This window comes from Rhopalosiphum maidis, chromosome 3 (assembly GCF_003676215.2).
Source record: "Rhopalosiphum maidis isolate BTI-1 chromosome 3, ASM367621v3, whole genome shotgun sequence".
Taxonomy (NCBI): Eukaryota; Metazoa; Arthropoda; class Insecta; order Hemiptera; family Aphididae; genus Rhopalosiphum; species Rhopalosiphum maidis.
In genome coordinates, this window is record NC_040879.1 from 25,784,054 (window position 1) to 25,803,338 (window position 19,285).

General features: G+C 31.0%; 1 protein-coding gene across 2 annotated transcripts; it reads right to left on the bottom strand.

Annotated features, from left to right (window-relative positions):
- Positions 1-2,680: 2,680 nt before the first annotated feature.
- On the bottom strand, positions 2,681-9,650 carry LOC113555578. 2 transcript variants are annotated; one of them, XM_026960016.1, is made up of 4 exons: positions 8,791-9,650; positions 8,139-8,288; positions 7,531-8,083; positions 2,681-5,910 (listed from the first exon to the last, which is right to left on the bottom strand). In XM_026960016.1, the coding sequence occupies exons 2-4, from the start codon at positions 8,240-8,242 to the stop codon at positions 2,812-2,814; spliced, it is 3,756 nt and encodes a 1,251-aa protein (XP_026815817.1). In that variant the 5' UTR covers positions 8,243-8,288; positions 8,791-9,650; the 3' UTR covers positions 2,681-2,811. The 2 variants fall into 2 exon arrangements, with proteins under 2 accessions (XP_026815817.1, XP_026815819.1); XM_026960018.1 differs by having other exon boundaries at positions 7,531-8,059; positions 8,791-9,649.
- Between the last annotated feature and the right edge of the window lie 9,635 nt (positions 9,651-19,285).

Genomic DNA, 19,285 nt, shown 5'->3' on the forward strand with positions numbered 1-19,285 from the left:
CAATCTTTTTTCGACTAACTTGTTTTTCAATATTACGATTTCGTGTACCATATACCCACAGAACGAGTGACATCCCCCGACGGGTCTGGGCAATAGCACAGTATTACATCATATTTTTATTTGATGGTCTGGTGAATCTGCATGACCGTATCTCTGACACAGAACACTATTTTTTTTATTGAAAGTCTTGATTACCGAGGATCTCCAAGTGACACTATTGACAACTACATCTAGTCACGTAGGTAGAATCAAAAAGTTATGATAATCAAAACAAACTGTGCCTAATTAAATATTTAATTAATATAAAATAAATTAATCACAAACAATAGGTAGATTTTAAGTTTTTAACCAGAAACTGAATTTTATTTTGTTTTTTTTTTACAAACCAAATTAAATATTCAGTGATGTACTGGTGCGTGTATTATAATGGACTAGGAAGCTCCAACACCGCTACCTTAGCATTGACATTAGTAAAATTTCAGGTTCAATTTTAATTTTAGCATAACAAATATGTACCTCCTGTGTTGTTTATTAAGCTGGATAGTCGATGACAATTATAAATTACTCATTCCTGAGAACAAGTGATGATTACGCTTCACTTAGAAATACTATAGTTTTTTTTTTTTCTGTACTTACATAAGACTTTTATATTACATGCTTTTTAAAAAAAAAAAAATAATTTTCATTCTTTGTTGTTCACTTGTATCACAGACATGGTTATTGCATTATAGACATAAGACATGTACCATATTATTTAATATTTAATGAAATTAAAAAATAATATATATATTTTAATCCAACATCCATTGAGTATTATTTGAATTTTCTAAATATCTATTCAAACATTCTTTTCTATTGATATATTAATATAGATATGTATTATAACTTATAATGACATAAAGTTCTATTATGTTCTAAATTTTAAAATAACCTACATAAATATTAAATGTAACATTTAAGTAATTTTTACTGTTATTGTGAATATCATATAATCATAATCTTCAGTCTACCTTTAAATGTAGACTTTCAATAAAATCTGCCCATACTGAAATTAATTCCTATATACTTTACTGTAAATCATTGTATTTGACTACTTTTTTTTCATACTCATACTTCCTTAAATCATTTTTAATTTTTTAGTATTATATTGGTAAATATGAGTTCGTTTTAATTTATAAGTCTCACTACTCTCAGTTCTTGTAAAATGTAGTTACTTACTTAAATTTTTTTTTTATATAATATAAAAAAATAGACTCCCAATCATGCATGGTTAAATAATTATGGTCGTAATAATCAGCAATGGCTAATGCTAACTAAACACCTACTACATTTATTTAAAGAGTAAGGAGTATTTTACTTCTAGTGTTCTGTATGTAATATTAAAATTTTATAACATGGATAATGAATCAATAGTTGAATAGTTTATACTCATATTCGCCGTCAATCTTTATTATTATTTTTGTTCTTGAACATTTTCTGTCTCTCTTAGTGTCAGAAATCTATTACATTATTTCTTTATTAGTTAACTTAAATTGAAATCATCACAATACTGAATACTGTAAGACCTTGCTAGTCACACTTAGATGGTACCAGGGTGGTTAGATGAAAGGTATTTGTAGAAATATCAAGTTTAACCACAATGAAGAAACAATTTTTATTAATGCAAAAATATATGAAAATATATTGAATGTATTTAATTTATAATATATAAACACTTTTAGTGTTTTCTTATCGTATATATATTGTGCGTTTCCAAATCATATTGAGTATATTGTATATTAATAAAGTCCAATTCGCAAATGGCACTAGTCGAGTGTCATATTACTGGAGTTTTCCAACTAGCGAGACCTTAATATACTATTTTGTATAAAACAATAGAATAAGATGTACAAAAAAATATACTTTGTATAAGAGTTAATAATAGGTAGTGTTTAATTTTGTGTTTATTTACAAAAAGTCACTCAGATAAAATAATATTTTCATTTTATTAACCCTATATAAAATAATTTAAAATTCGTTTTATTCCCCATCATGTAGGGCCAAAAACACAATACATTATAATATATAATACTATTACATAGTCATTTATCCTTAAATTTGTTTTTGATTAATCCTCTACATTATTAATGGGAAGAGAAGTATCATGGCACCATTTTTCTTAACTTGCCATAATATAAACGTATAAAAAAATTATAATAAATAAATTCATTAACATATAACCATAAAACATTAAAGATAAGTACAAATTATAAAAATATAAATTAAATAAAACCTTCTCCTTACAACTTAATACAGTACAACTTTATACTAATGTATTACTTTTAAACAATTTTAATTTAATTTAAAAATTAAGAGTGTTGTTACAGGAATGATTATACTAAGAAATGAATAAAAATATTAAAAAGCCAAAAAAAATAATATTAATAATTTCTTACATATAGGAACCGAAACAGTCTTTTTTAGATTATTTAACAATTTTTCACACCAATTCTTTGTAATAATAATGCGGGAAAAGGGTAGTATTTGATGAATTACTTAAAAAAAAGAAACAATGAAAGATTAAAAAAAATAATTAATATTCGACTAGTTTATTTGTTAGTTATTTATACAGAAGTATAAAATTTATTTGGGTAAAAATTTGGCTAGAAATTATTTATTATGTACTAAGAGAATACATGTTTTTGTTTACAGTTTTATCTAATAATAATAATAATTCTAATTTTATACAAACATTTGGTAAGAAAAAAAAATAATTGTAATAATTAATAAAATATAAATAATAATAATAATGAACAATTGCTGTAGTATCTACTATAAACCACCGTGTACTGTGTTTTCTTTTTGGTGATCATGATTTTCAAGCACGGTATTATGACTTAAGCCACCTCCACCACCTGGACAATGTTGTTCAAATGGTTGAGATCCAACAAAACAACAGTCTTCTTCAACAACTACACTACTAGCATTCCTACTATGGTTGGTTGAATGATATCTTTTAGGTCTTCCAACATCCCATGTAACCGTAGCTGTAGCAGTTTGTTGATGCTGTTGAAGTCTTCTTCTTTTGGTTGTTGTTCTAGTAATTTTACCTACCACTGTCACCTGTGATGATGGCAGTGATGTTAAACATGAAGACGTTAAATTATATGCAGCAGTCGACTTTTTAGTTTTACTTGTAATCATCGTTTTCTTTTGACTTGATGCTGCAGAAGGACTTCTGCTAGAGGTCGACAATAATTTCATACGATTATTACGTGTTGATATAACACATTTCAATTTACCTGTACTAGACTGTTGCTGGACAACATTTTCTTTTTGTTGTTCAGAGGATGATGTTTGGTTTTGACAATTCTGTTGCAGCATCTCTAATTTTAATCTTTGTCTTCGACCAATACTTCCAACAGGCCTTCCACATCTACGTTTTACAACCGTATTTGGTGTATCAGTTGTTACAGAAACTGTTGCTGCAGTTTTATTTTGTGCAGGTGTACGTTGTTTTCTTGGTTTTCTTACTTTTTTTACTTTAATAGTAGTATTACTACTGGTATTGCTACTTGCTGTTGTACCATTACTACTCACACTATTGTTACGTCGGTATATTGCAGTTTTATTTTTTTTAATAGGGCCAGGACGTCGAGGGCGCCCTGGTCTTCGACCTCTTCGTTTAGGTGAAGTAGCTCTCACTTTAACCTTGGATTTTTCTTTGAGTAGTTGCTGCTGCTCTAATTTTATACGTTGACGTCTGAGTCTCTGTTGTTCTGCTGCTGCTGCTCTTCGACGTTTGGCAATATCATCTCTCTCTGCATCACTATCATCATTTAGATCATCTACGATAGTGTTTATAGATGATGTAGCTATAATTTTTCGACGTTTTTCTTTTGGCCAACCAGTCATATTTGGCCGTTTTTTCTTTCGCTTATTAGATGTTGATATCATGTCGGTACCTATATCGGAAGACAAAGTTTCACCACAATAATTGCTTGTTAAACGTTCAGTTAGAGCTAATTCACGTTGTTGATAATACATTTGCAAAGTTTCATCTGTTAAATTAGTATATAAAAACCTCTTGTCAGCAGTTTGTTCATACATTATTTGTAAACACATATTATCAGGTTCTCGATTACTATCAGTAATTTGAGACCAAATTTGATCTTGATCACTTTCAAATGGTAATATTATTGCATTACTTGAAAACTGGTAGTCTTCTTTATTTTCATCATTAGTTTGTATAACCTCTTGGGCTATTTTACGACGGTTTTGTTCGGCTATTTCTTGTACCTTGTGTAATTGCTGACACACAAATGATGCACGTAATCTCTCATCCCTTGCCCGCCTTCTAACTACATCCACATGTTTTGTACGCAATTTCACTCTTTCTTGATCTATAGCAGTATTCAGAGAAATTCTTTGTGGAGCTGGTTGTTGAGCACACAGTTTTGGTGGAGGTGGAGTAGTTGAACGACGACGACGACGACGCTTAATGATACGTTTGTTATCTAATTGCCGACGATGTCTATGATGACGGAATCCTGACATATGTTCATAATTCGGCACAGACATCTTCAATAAGCATGGAACATCCATGTCTAAAGAATTTTTGTCAATTTCTACATCTGCCTCTAGTTTATCAGGCTGCTGATTTCCGACTTTGTCATGATTTCCAGCTTTGCTTGACAAAATTGCTGCTAAAGTAGATGCATGTTGGCGTGGTGACTTCCGCGGACTATTTGATTTTATAACAGCTTGTAATATCTTGTTTTTTCTACCAGGAGGCCGACCTTTTTGTCGTTTTACAATAATTGCTGATGTTGAAGGATGTCTTGTACCACCTGACACTTCAACAGGAGCTATTGCTGTTGATTTGCAAGCACTACCACGTCTTTGCAGAATTGATGTTTGATACTTTTTTATTGTAGAATTGGTTTTTAGTGATGTTGATACCAAGCTATTGTTAGTTTTACTGGTGGCTCCCCCAGAAATCAATCTTATTTTACGTAACGCTTCTTTAGATGTTTTTTTTTGAACATGACCTGTGAGTGATGCCGCTGAATATTCCCAACTTGTTGGCCAATATGTCCGACCATATAAAATTGAATGACAATTTGAAGAGGATGACTTCAAATCAGTATATTGTCTGTAAGGTTCAAAAATATTACAACCAGCTAAGAAACCATACTTGACTAAATCAGAGTCTGATTTGTCTGGCAGTGAAGATTTCTCTAATATATTTTTTTCCACTAATAAATCTTTAGAATCATCAGATATAAAGAGGCGCTTTTCAGCAATAGTTTCTCCAATATCAGATTGTTTCCTTTTACGATTATTACTTTTCTTTTTAAATGGTATCTCTACAATAATACAATCTTCATCTTTATCAACTTCTGGTGACAGTACTGAATGTGTATTATCTGTAACAGCTTTAATATAGGTAACAATCTTTTCACTATTTTCTTCGTCATCGTCAAAAATTTCAATACTATCACATTCATTTAAAGACTTTTGCTGTTGCTGCAAACGCTCCAAACCAATTGCTGCTGATTCTACTTCAGTAACTGATGTCGTTAAATCACAGACTTCACTCTCTTCTGATAATTTACTAGCGGCTTGTTGCTGTGCTTTTCTATCAGCAATACGCTTGAGATTTTTTCGTCTCGGGGGCCGACCCCTAGGTCTTGGAGCAGGAGTAGTAACTGATGAAGTAGAACAATTAGGTTGTGCAGAATTTGATCCAGAGACAGTTGTATGGTGCAATAATGTAGGTATTGCTGTTGACGATATAGTCCTTGTACGCAAACTAAGACCTGAAGAATCATAATGAATCTTGTCACAATTTATCTGCTTATCATGTTCATCTGCAGCAATGTGCTGCTGTCCATTTAATGAAATATCTTTAGTTTTTTTGTCAAGCACCTGAGTAAAAAAGAAAAAGAAAACTATTAATCTTGAATATACATTTAATTATTATAACTGTACACATTTTGTTGTTAGTACATATTATAGCAATTGTGTTTGATTGAGTTCAGAATTAGTGTACCAAAAATTTAAAAAAAAAATGTTTTGATCTATTATTAAATTCTGTTGTTCTTGTTCCTAATTTATTTGTTATCATTCAATTTATAAAATATAAATGATAAATTAATAAATTGTGAAAATTTTAAGAGTGTAATTTTTGTAACTAAAATACATTTTTTTGCTACTATTCAACCTTGTATTTCTTTAATTTGAGATTTAAAATATATTACTTAGTTGAATAATAATTGTAAATAAACACAATTCCGTTTTTGTTTTTTTTTTTTTTAAGACATGTTTATTTTCTATATTATGGATTGAAAGTCAAAAAATAATCCATTGTTAATTAGTAAATAAAACCAGGTAACTAAAACCAAACATAGATTCAAAACTTTAAATTATACTTAACATGTTTGTAAATAAAAAATGCAATGATTATGTATACTAGAAATTTTATAAAAACATAATAAGTATAATAAACAAGTTTTTAAAAAAAACTAAAAACCCAATAGAAAAATAAAATATTATATTTCCAAGTCAAATAAACATTTGTATGGTTAATAGTAGGCACAATTTATTTAACTATTTTAACTAATTAAAAAGTTAAAGCATAGGAAAATTGTTAAAAATAAATTTATTAAAAATGTATCTAATATATACTAAGTTACAATTGTTTGTATTTTTCTTTAATTATAAATATAAATACCCTGATAATTTAAGAAACTATGTCAAAAAAGTTTGTGTATTATGACATTTTTTTTCCTATTTAATACACTACAGCTTATTGGTTGGCAAATTCAATTTTAAGCTATATCCACAAAATAGCATGTTGGGTATCACTAAGTAGTATAAATAAACTAATATGTCCATGATGAAAAAGTGTGCATTCGCGTATCTCTTATAAGGTCTCTTATGACTAATGTATATGAGTAAAACTTTAAAGATAATAGAATTTATTTATTTTAGTTTTCAAAAAATCAATCTTAAAGGTACAACTATAACTATTACAATATAATTAAATATTAATAAAGTTTGATTATAATGTTCAAATAGGCAAGTTAAGTGTATTAATTTACAATCCAGACTACATAATTTTAATTTAATACAATATAATACATACTATTTTTGTTTGATTTAACTGTTGGCTGTTTAGTAATTTTTGATTTATAAATAAATAAGTATATAAATTACAGTACGAAAAGAGCACTGGTTTCTATTAAATTCTTACATAGAAGAAATCACAGTGAATCTCAACATCCCTAACAACATTTTGTTTATTTTAACAAATTTGTATGAACTAGAAGTGCACATCATGTTAAATTTAATTTTCTAGTTAAAAAAAATGTCACCATAAACATCTGCTATTATAGCAGTTCTTAATAACTGTCAGTCATTTTAATTTAATCATTAAAATAATGCTCTAAAATCATTTCTAATTAACTATACAATACATAAACATAGTTAAATTATTTCAATAACAATTTAATTGCAACTATTATAAATAAAAACATTATTATTTACCTCTATGGCAGGAGTTATTGTAGATAGTGGAGATTTTGTAGTTGTTATCATAATAGTGTCATCAGTGATGTGTTCTTTCCCAACTGCTGAGTCTCTAGTTGAAGCTACGGAATTATTGCTAGTGGTATTGCTGTTGGTGGCTACAGTTGAATTAGTAGGATTTCGTGTTTTTGGGTGTTGGGCTGTACTATTTACCATTTCTCTTATCACGTCATCGAAGCAATTATCAATAACTACTACTAATTCTTTTTTAAAAATATCAGTTGATAAGAGTTTAGATTTTTCAGCAAATGATAATTCCCCTTTAAGACTGTTTGTGCTTTTTTGTTCTTTAGAAAATTTAGCTTTTTCTAGTTTGTCATTATTTACACCATTTAAATTAGATTTTAGAACTCGTAATTTAGGTGATGAACGAGTACAAGTCAATTTTTGTTTATTTTCTAAAGGTAAATTACTATTGTTCACGACTATGTCCTTCTCCAGTGATTGAGTGTTGATCCCTTCATTGTTTTGAAATGTATGGGCATTTCTATTAGAAACAAAATTTCCCATACTAAATAAATTAAGTGTATTAGAACGATGATAAAACATTGTAATTGATTACTTACTGTGGTTGATTGGTAATGGTAGGTGGAGGAGGATTTTGTCGGATCAAATGATTTACGTCTTCAGGCGCAAGTCTATGTAACAAAACAAGTGGCTCATATGGCATTTGATATGATTGATGTCACAATTTTCGTTAAACATGAAGGTATCTCCTAGAAACATAATTTAACATAAATGTAACTACATACAATTCAACAATAATCGAAGCACTTTAAATACAGAAACAACAAAATAATATCCTTCATCATAATATTACCATTGGTCTAATGGCAGTGAAACAATTCGAAAATCGAAAATTTGAGTTGGTGAAAAAGGGACCCCCGGACCCTGACAAGAGGGGGGCAGCTAAGGCTTAAGTCCCGAGACTCAAGACCTCAAAGAGGGACCAGTCAAAGCAACCAGATTATATAATTTACTTAATTTCACCTCAAATATAAAAATTGACCCAGGGGTCCTTGATTACTCTACGCGGCCCTAGAGACACTCCTTTTCCTTTACTAGGCGCTAAAAGTCCCGAAACGTAGAGAAGAAAAAATTTTTCTCACGAACGCGGCAAACGGCCACAGGCGCAAGTTTGGAGGTATTCACCAGGAGTTAACACCTATTGAAGTTGGAGGGGCGGGCAATAAAGGAGAAGCGGGACGTTGGACTTACGAGTAAGGTACCGCTGGACGGTGACTCGGAGACGGCAGAATACGCGGTCGGCTTGGCGGTACGGAAAGTCGCGGTCGTTCGGACGATGTCGTCGAAGGACCGACTTTCGAATGTCTTCGTGTCGCTTATTGTTGGCGCAAACGTGGCGTCGATAATGACGGCGCGGGAATGTTGTGGCGGCAACGGTGACGACGAACAACGACAGCGATAGCGGTGGTGGCGGCGTCGACGACGGCCCGTCGCGTTGAGGCCGCAGCGACAAAGGTAGTGACGGCGGCGACGGCAGCTGCCGCCATAATCGATACACACAAAGACAACTGCACCAAACGTCGTCGGTTCCCCCGGTACGGCGCGGCTGAGGTATTTGTTCGGTGTCGGCGGCTATGACCAGCGTCGTCGTCACCGATCCGGAACAATGGGCTGCGGATGTCGACGGAAAGTTTTACGCTATGGCGGCGATCGTGCCGAGCACTTATACGGGCGCGCGGAATGCGGACGGCACACACACACACGGTCGGCGATTGGCGAAAACACGTCTACGGCTGTCGTGTCGGCCAACGGTGGGCGACGAACGTAGCTGTGCGTTGAGTAAACGCTGGTGTTACGAGTGCCTGCGATGGACGTTTGGACGTCACACACGGCACCTCGACGACTGAGAACGATATCGAAAATGAACGCCGAAAAACACGACGATAATATACACCGATAACGCGATAATAATAATAATTGTCTTCTAAAAATAATAATAGTAATAGTAATAGTAATAGCTACAGCAGTTGAAACACGACGTGAAGGTACTCGATACTCAATGGTAATAATAATAGTAATAATAATAATAATAACAAATACACTCGGCGACGGCAGCGGCGGCGGCGACTACTACGAAAACGGTGGGGAGCCAGCGGCCGCGGTGTGTGTGCCGACGAACGGGCTGCGCCGCGCCGCTGCGGTGATATCCGCCGGCGGGGAACGGGGTCGGGGTGTAATAAGGTAATACCAAAACAACGCCGACGACCGTTGTGGACGCGTCGTCGTCGTCGATGGATGGACGGGTGGACGGACGTGAGCGACCGTGCGGCGTGCGTGCGTGCGAATGTGCGTGTGTTTGTGCGTGCGTGAGTGCGTGCGCGCGTGTGCGCTACGGCGGCGGGACGGGGACACGAGAGCTGCAGTGGAAAGTGCTGCGTGCAGGCCGCCGCCGGCTCGGCCGTCCGGAGTCCGGATTGTTGGCCGCCGCCGTTGCTGGCGCAACCGCGGGTCGGCGGGCGCGCGCGCATCGCGCACAACACGCGACGCGCGCACGCACCGAAACGCACACGGACGGGCGACACAATCCATATAACATGCCGCGGCGGAACGAAAATACGAAATCGCGTTGTACACAAAAAAAAATATATATACGTACCATACGTTAAACCTTTCCATGAGTCGGTTTCTAGTTTTTTTTTTCTCTTCTTTCACTTCCCGTCCGCCCGTCGACGGTGTTATATATATATTTATTTTTTTTCACTTCGCTTACAACGTTCGCGTTCCACACAATAATATGTTACGTGCTACCCGAACGACCAAACCCACCGTAATATATTATACGCGTAATATTATTATAATAATAATAACATTATTACACATCGGTATGCGCGATCGACGGCTGTATGGAGTAAATATTAGAAACGATTAAACCAAAAATCGCGATCAATATTTTTATTTGAAAACATATCGCACGGACAATAAATCAACTGTAATGTTATTGCAATGTATTATTAGCGTCTTAAATCAATTCATGGATTTGTTTTGAAATTAATCGTCGTGTAATCCGGTGACGCTTAATTATAGACGTTCCAATTTATCGAATTCGGGAATTCCCAACGAATAGGAATTTCGATTTCCCAACTTTGTATAATATTATGTGCGCGTGTTTATCACCGCAGTGCGCGTTGTCAATGAATAATATAAATAATAATAATAATAATTATTATTATAATTGTTAACGATGGTCGTAAAATATTATTGTGTTGTCAACGCGACCATTATAAACGTAATAAAAATTATTTCTTTTTCGACTCGTGTCCGATTTTTCCATGTGACGCCGTGCGCCGCCGCTACGATATCCTTGTATATATATATATATATATATATATATATATATATATATATATACACTCGCTATAACACGGTTACGTTGACGATATAACGATTTATTATGACGAGTGATGTAGGAGACGAATAGCGATTGCTAACGTCCGTCCAAGTGCGGTCGGCAACGTAGTCGACGTACTGCACTACTGCGTAGTATTATATTATTATTATTTATTATTTGTGCCGGTGGATGACGGTAAAACGCCATACGGTGTACGATTATTATAGAGGTCGATTTACAGACGAACAACGTCGCGTAATACTCATGTTATAATGCCACGTCGTCTAGTTTTTCACGAGAAAAAAGTGTGACAGAAACGCATATTATTACGTCTTTATAATAATATACTGCCTATATAATAACATGTTCACACGTACTCATATATAATATATTTTATAACTCTACCAATATATACACAGCAATTTTTTCAATGATACCAATTGACACTTTTTTAGCCTTTATTTTGCTAGACAATCTTTTCATATGATTTTTAAGAATTATTTACCGAGTGCTGACTGACTGACAAGTCAAAGGTCGTATTTGGTATATCTACTGTACTTACCACTGTATCGGTACCTATAACTATTACTATAATGATAATAATACTATGGCAAATGCATGCGTCATAGTGTCATACATTTACATAGATGTAGTAGGGTCCTCAAGTGCATAGAATTGAGCCAAAATGGTTTTAACAACAAAAGAAGAGTGTGACTTTGCCAGTTTCCCACCACTATTTGGTCATCCACTCACGATGCACACAATTTTATTTATGATACCAATTCAAAACAATCATAAATTAAATGTAAATTTATGTATACAACTATATGTAATGACGTAATGTGAATCATTTGATTCTTATATTGGATCCTTTTTAGTTATTACTTTCTTAGACATTTTTGTTCATTATATGTTTTGTTAAATAAATGTCTTTTCGTATTCATAATTCTTAGATTAAATCCATTAATCTATATTTGTCTTTGTCGATGTTTCCAGCAGTGTCCGACTTTTTATAGATTCAATATTAATTAAACTGTTTGCCATTTAGGACCTATTTTCACAAATAAAAATCGAAGGTTTAAGGTCTAACAATACCACAACATTGATATAATTTTATAATTTAACAAAAATGTATTATAATATACCTCTACTTATATGAAAGACTGAACAAAAACCAGTCGTGACTCATAATAGTCATAATTTATAGCAAAGTGGTTCTAAGCCTTATTCAATGACATCGTAGTTAATATTACATATTATGTATAAAATATAAAATTACTTTTTACCTCAATGTATTTATATTTTATTATAATACGATATAATAAATATTATAGATTTATAACTAAAAAATTATAAAAGAAAAATAACCGATATAGGTAATTAATAATTATATTATTGTATTTATTTCCTGTACACTAAGTATATAACATAATTATTAAAATAAATTTTAGTCATAGTTACGAATTTACGATACGATGTTGTATTGCTTATAATAGGAACAAATAAACGTTACTGTTTGAAAAAATTAAAATAATTTGAGCAATAAATATAAAAATTAAAGTCATTAAAATATTAGTAATTCATCCATGTTAGCGGTTAGATTTACTTATTAATTTTCAACTAGAATTTTATAAGCTTATTACTTATTAGTAGCTTACTTGCATTTAAAATATTATTGATGGTGTTTAGATTATAATAGATAATATTTTTATAATTTTATATAAAATTGAATATTATAATTTATTATACCCTATTATTTTAAATATTTTATTATAGTGTAATATGATGACAAATATGTAGTACTCATACAATTATTTTTAAAGATAATGCAAAATATAACAAATAAATAATTACGATCGAAATAAAGTCAATTAAAAATGTATTATATACAAAAGTTTATTAACTAAAAAAGTTTGTGGTTGGACTGGTTTTAAGATTCACTTATCATTGTTGTATATCATAATGTAGCGATCTTAGACACTTCTCACTATGCTTTTAAATTTCCAAAAATGCTGGTTAGTTGCACATTTAGATATAGGGATAATGATATAAGGATATAAGATATAACTCACTATACAAGGATTTAGTACAGATGAAGAAGTAAACAGTTGTTGTTGAATTAAATTATTAATACGTAACTATACGATACTTAGTAAAATTAGTTAATTAAGATACTGGGGTCCGGTCTTGGTAGCAAGCAGCGATGTTAAGAGGATGTAGAACCCGCATGTGTTGTTTCCGTCTTACACACGTGTGACGTAGCAAATTTTCTTTCACCAGTTTCAATATTGTGCTGTTAGTTTTGATATTAGAGTAAACTGATCTATTATAAAATTTAAAGGTAAGATTATTATCTAGGGCCCCACGTAGCCTTTTATTGATATTGTTATTTTTAAGTAAGTTATGATCATTTTAAAATGTAGAGTTTCAAGAAGATCATAACTTACTTAAAAATAATAATATAAATAAAAGGCTACGTGGGACCCTGAGTAATAATCTTACCTTTGAATTTTATAATAAGTCAGTTTACTCTAATATCAAAACTTTTTTTTTCGTGTTATCGAGGCCCGGAAGAAGGACTGCTGTTGGCATTACTTTCCCTCCGGCCCTCTTCGTTTATTGTAATAACTAATACATATAATAGATACAAACAACAACAAAGTACAAATCAGTTTTTTATAATTTAACTCTAATATTATCAAAACTAACAGCATATTGAAACTGGTGAACAAACATTTTTTATGTCACATGTGTGTAAGACGGAAACAACACGTGCGGGCACTACGTCCTCTTAAGGCGCGGCCCAACTACTCAACCAAGTGTCCAAGTCCGGTAAGTTGGGATGTAGACCAATTCTAATTGTACAGCGTATCAAGACCTGAATATACTGAGTATCGGCTGTACATACACGGTAAAAACTAGGTGGTGGACCAAAGAAACAGAATGTGGTGGCACATAAATACATATTATTAAAAATGTTACGATATTCGATTTTGTTCGCGTAATTGTGTCTAAATTGTTTTCTTAGAATCGTGGCGTGATCTCGGACAATGTTTACGCTTTTGATTTTGAATATTATCTGGGTAATCAAATAATATAATATTGCATTTTTATAAAGACGGTTTAACGCTGTTTAGGTTCGGAAGCAGCACTGGTGAATGGTGATATATAATAGTAAATATAATGTATAGTGAAGTAGCGGCGGCGGATGCCGGTTAACAACATTTGTTAAACTGGGATCCGGACTTAAAATAGAAACGGGTGGCGATGTTAGGGCGCGACCCTACAATTCAGCTAAGTCTGGTAAGCGGGAGTTCAGAGTTCAGACTAATTCTAATTCTATAGTGTATCGGGATCTGCAGTATTTATACCAAGTCTCAGCTATATCATACACGGTACTACAGTAGTGACATGCGAAGTGGATATTTGATATCAAAAAAAACCGAAAATGTGTTCTACTTTATCATTCTTCAATTTTTATGACAAACAATACTCACACGGATGAGGTTGGTTTAACTAACTAGTGATTTTATTCGTTGACGATTTCTAAGAATTGTTACGCAGTTTTGGGTATCATCTACGTTTTCTAACGACTAACACAGTAACACCATCTATATAGCCAATATGGTAATAAACATTTAATAGTGATTGAGTGGTCGATGTTCAACCACAACACATGGGTAATAAAATAAAGAATAAATGGTATTAATGTAGTACAACTATAGTAAAGCGACACTATCGGTTTATTATATCCAGACTTGTTTTTATATTTTTAAATTTTTAATATAATATGTTATCCCTCAACCAGAATTTAATTTCATAGTACGTAGTTTCTTACATGTAATAAAATTTAGTCATACACTTGTGTGTAGTATATGCAGTATGCCAGTAGGCATAACTAATAACTATTATATAAAAATATGTATTCCTCCTGATTATCATTTATTGAAAACTTACCTAAAGAAATATATAGTTTAATTTTTAAAATGTATATAATTATTATAATTAATATTTATAAACTTATAAATTATAATTAAATAAAATGGATTTCAGATTGTGTCTGTAACAGTTAATAAGCTGTACTTAGAAAATAAAATGAACAGCTAATTTTATATTTTTAACAATATAGGTACTTCGTACTCGTTCCTACCTAGAAATTACTCATATCATATACTTCGATTTCCTCAGAACCATAGGCGTAAATCGAGGGGGACTTAGGGGGGCTTGGTCCCTACACTTTTTTATTTTTTTCAAGAAATGTAAGGTTATTTATTAGAGAAAATTATGAAATGTAAAACGTAATTCCTATTCAGGATATCCGATAGGTATGTGTTATGTGAACATTTAAGTTTCATGTATGAATTTTGTATTGTAAATTTTGTAATAAAATTAAAATAATTGAGCTATACGTTATTATTTTATAATGACAACGATAACAAGTTATGTATTATACGCCGTTAAATAAATAATTTTGAAGTTTTTATATAATAAATGTTATAATAAAATTGTAAAATGTATATGTAAGGGGTGTGAGGGGCGAAGCCCTCCGCGGGCCTATTCTATGTTTATAATTTTAGCTCCCCCTTCTAACAAGGCAAATTTACGCTGATGGCCTTATGCTCAGAACTACTATATATTTTTAGAGTTGTAATTATTTTTCTTTGTTCTATTTTCAAACATGTTTAATTTATGGAATTAAATGAAGTATTCTGTTAAATGGTTATAGTTAATTTTAATTTATGGTCTGCACTTTAACCACCAATCAATTATATTATTAATTTACCCCGAGCAATATTTTAAGGGGAGGGAGCCGAGTGAGCTGAAACCTAGTCCTCCGCAAATTGGGGATTCACAGTAAAAGAATAAATACAAAAAAATGTATTTAATTTAAATTTAAAGATATTAAAAATATATACACTTAATAATATAAAACTTAATATTTCTATATTTTTTTTTTAATATTATTATTATTTATATTAGTAACTATTTAATTTATTCAAATAATATAATATATTACAATAAAAATAAAATTATTATAAAAAACATATTTTTATATTATTATTTTATAATTTACTATATTATAGACTACATTGTACATACTATAGTGCAATGAGCACAAGAAACATTACAATTGTATTATACATTGTATATTTGCTTTTAGACATGAGAAAAACCATCCGATGATGGTACTTCGGTGGGATTTTATGAATTATATTTAGGTCTTGCAATTTTATTTTTCTATTTAAAATAATGCTTATTTTTGTTTCTTATGTATTAATAAAATATGCTCTCAAACAAATGAACGTGTTCAATAATATATTATATACTTATAGGTATAGACGTATTAATTATAGTCGTTGACTAATGTAGAATCTAGCAGTTTTACCCCCATCCGCGATTACTGTGCACAATTGTCAATCGATCGTAAAATTGTAACTATATTATATACTTATTATAGAATACTCGTGCTTGGGACAGGAATTACACGTCAAAACTGAAATGTCAGTCATATAAAATATGACGGTGAACGACCAATTCTACGTCAAAACCATTATCGCCTATCGGTAAGACGGTAATATCAACCATCGTTATTCCATATTAATATTAATATATTATGTTCGGACCTCGGACGTATAGTAAAACACAAGTGGATACTGGATGTTAACACCTTACAAAGTTAAAAATAAAATGTATAGGACATAGGTACAATGTTTTAGCAGTGGTAGAGACTTAACATTTGTCATAAGACCTAGATGCTTTTTAATATTTAGGGCCTTACGTTCCAAAACATAGTTCATATGTAAGGCGAATGGTTGTCTACGAATAATGAATAAAACTTTATGTTATTTTATTGTCTATGTGTATTTTAAATTCTATGGTCATTCGTGACCCCCTACACCACCTCACCACTCGACGAAATAATAATTGTAATATTATAATTATTAAGCTTGCTATTCGTCCCAGTTTTAACGGCATGTCCCGGTGTCCCGGTCGGTCATTATTTTTGTTTAATTTATTATTTCATTGTTAATGGAAGTTGAAATAAAATAACTTTAGTATTTGTATTATTTAATATTCTAAACTATAATATTATGTCTATATCATTTTATCATTATCGATTATCGTATTATATTTTATCTAAATGACTTAGTCTAAAATGTAATATGCATTGTAAAAAAAAAAGGTTATTCAATATGATGTCCCGGTTTGGTGATTTCAAAATCTGGCAACCCAATACTATAATATATAATATATAATGTAATTACTAATCATTTATCATCAATGTTGTGTAATTTGGTGTAATTAGATAGCCCATTGAAAATATTTACAGTAATTAAGAATAAATTTATATTATCTTCACACATTATATGAATAATTTGTATTTTGTACAGTATAATTGTTGGTGACGTCTTGTTTGAGATCTATGGAGCAACAAAAGTATATTATTTTATTTATTTTTCTAAGCATATACATTTAAAGAAAATAATATGGCACATGCCACATAGCACATACTCAAAACATTATTTACCAATACATCCCTTATTATATTTTGAACGGAGCGATGAATGTATTGATTTTACAATGATGTGGTTTTTTTTTACACTATACCTAATATTCCTTCAACCATAGAATAGACTATTCTATAATCTATGCAACAAAAAGTAGTTGAAAAAATGTTTTGATCTATAACTTTACATTGGCAAACATATCATATCATCGATGGGGAGGGGATATACTTTACCTAGATATGCCCTTCATAAATGTTGGCGACACATTTTAATGCTTATAGCTCTATCCATTGTAAATTATCTTAAGGTTATACTTACCATCACCACAATTTCTTAAAAATGTTGAGGATTTATATACCTACTAATTAACAGTAAGTAGATATACACTTATAAATTAATTATAAAACTATATTCTTTTGTTTTGAAGATTTATTATTCATAATCAATTTTTTTATTAAACGAAGAAAACCAAAAAAATACAATATGTAGTACCACTAGTATCTATTGATAAATATACAAATGTATATGTAGGGTGAAAACAGTAAAAAATGGTGCACTAGTGACTAGTGCGAGTATACGAGTGTAGTAGGTATGCACTAAAATGAACAGTGAATTATAACGTTGGATTAAAATTTAAAACAAAAGTAGCACAATAATAAATTATTAAAATAACTCATATTTTAGCGTTTAAGTTAGATTGTTATTTGTATTCCATTGAATTATTGGAATTTATTGTTTAGACTTTAGAATGCCTATTTATATAAACATGCTCTCGCCCTGTAATGTTTTGATTGTTTTGAAATAGCAACCAAACACTTATTACTAGAAGTATGGCAATAATATTATAACCGGATGGTTATTGACAATAATGACTTGTACATAACAATATGAATTGTTTTCAATCATATTTAGTATAAATAGTATAGTAAGTAATGTATGGACTACAACAGGCATCAACCATGATATTTCCAAATGCTTAATTTGGCAATATTCAATATATTATAATAAAAATAAAGTGTAGCGACATTATTATACCTACCTATCAGTAAAAAAAAAAAAAAATACTAAGGGGGATCTATTCCCCATATCATTCCTGTAAACACGAAACTGATCTAGTCTATACTTTTTAAAAGTCAAAATTATTTTCAAAATTACTTAGAAATATGTAAGTGTAATGTGTTAATTTTATTTGTTACAAAATTGGAAGTTCAATAAAGACTAAAATTTGTACAAATTATATGGTTGACTTTTTTTAAATTTGTATTTTTATTGTTTATATTATAACAATTTATAATCAATAAATAATAATAATACAATTATAATGTATAAACCAAGTTATTGAACACTTCAAAGCATAGGCGTCCGGAAGGGGGGGAAGCTGGGACATTTGCCCCCCTGGCTTTTCTAAAATATTTTTTAAATTGAATGTTTTATGATAAATTACTATTTACTATATAACAAATTGAAAGTGGTTATATTATGAATAATAGGTTACCATTATAAAAACATTAGATAGATTTTTTGCAGTCGAAAACCATAGTAATACATAAAAATTATATACAGATATTATTTTGAAGTCTGCGTGAATATTATTGGATGGAAATTATATTTTTAAATTTAAATCAAGGATTGTTTTAACGTTTTTAACTTTTCCGTTTCCGTTATTGTTTATTAATGAAAAAAATATTTTGTTTAACGTTTTTGATTATTGTATTTTTAAAAACGTTATTTTTCTATTATATTGTTTCCAAATAACGTTTTTGATAATTTCGTTTTTGTTTTTTTTTTTTATATTTTTATAAGTTATTATAATACCGCTCAATAGAGGTAGATTCAAAAAATAAAGTAG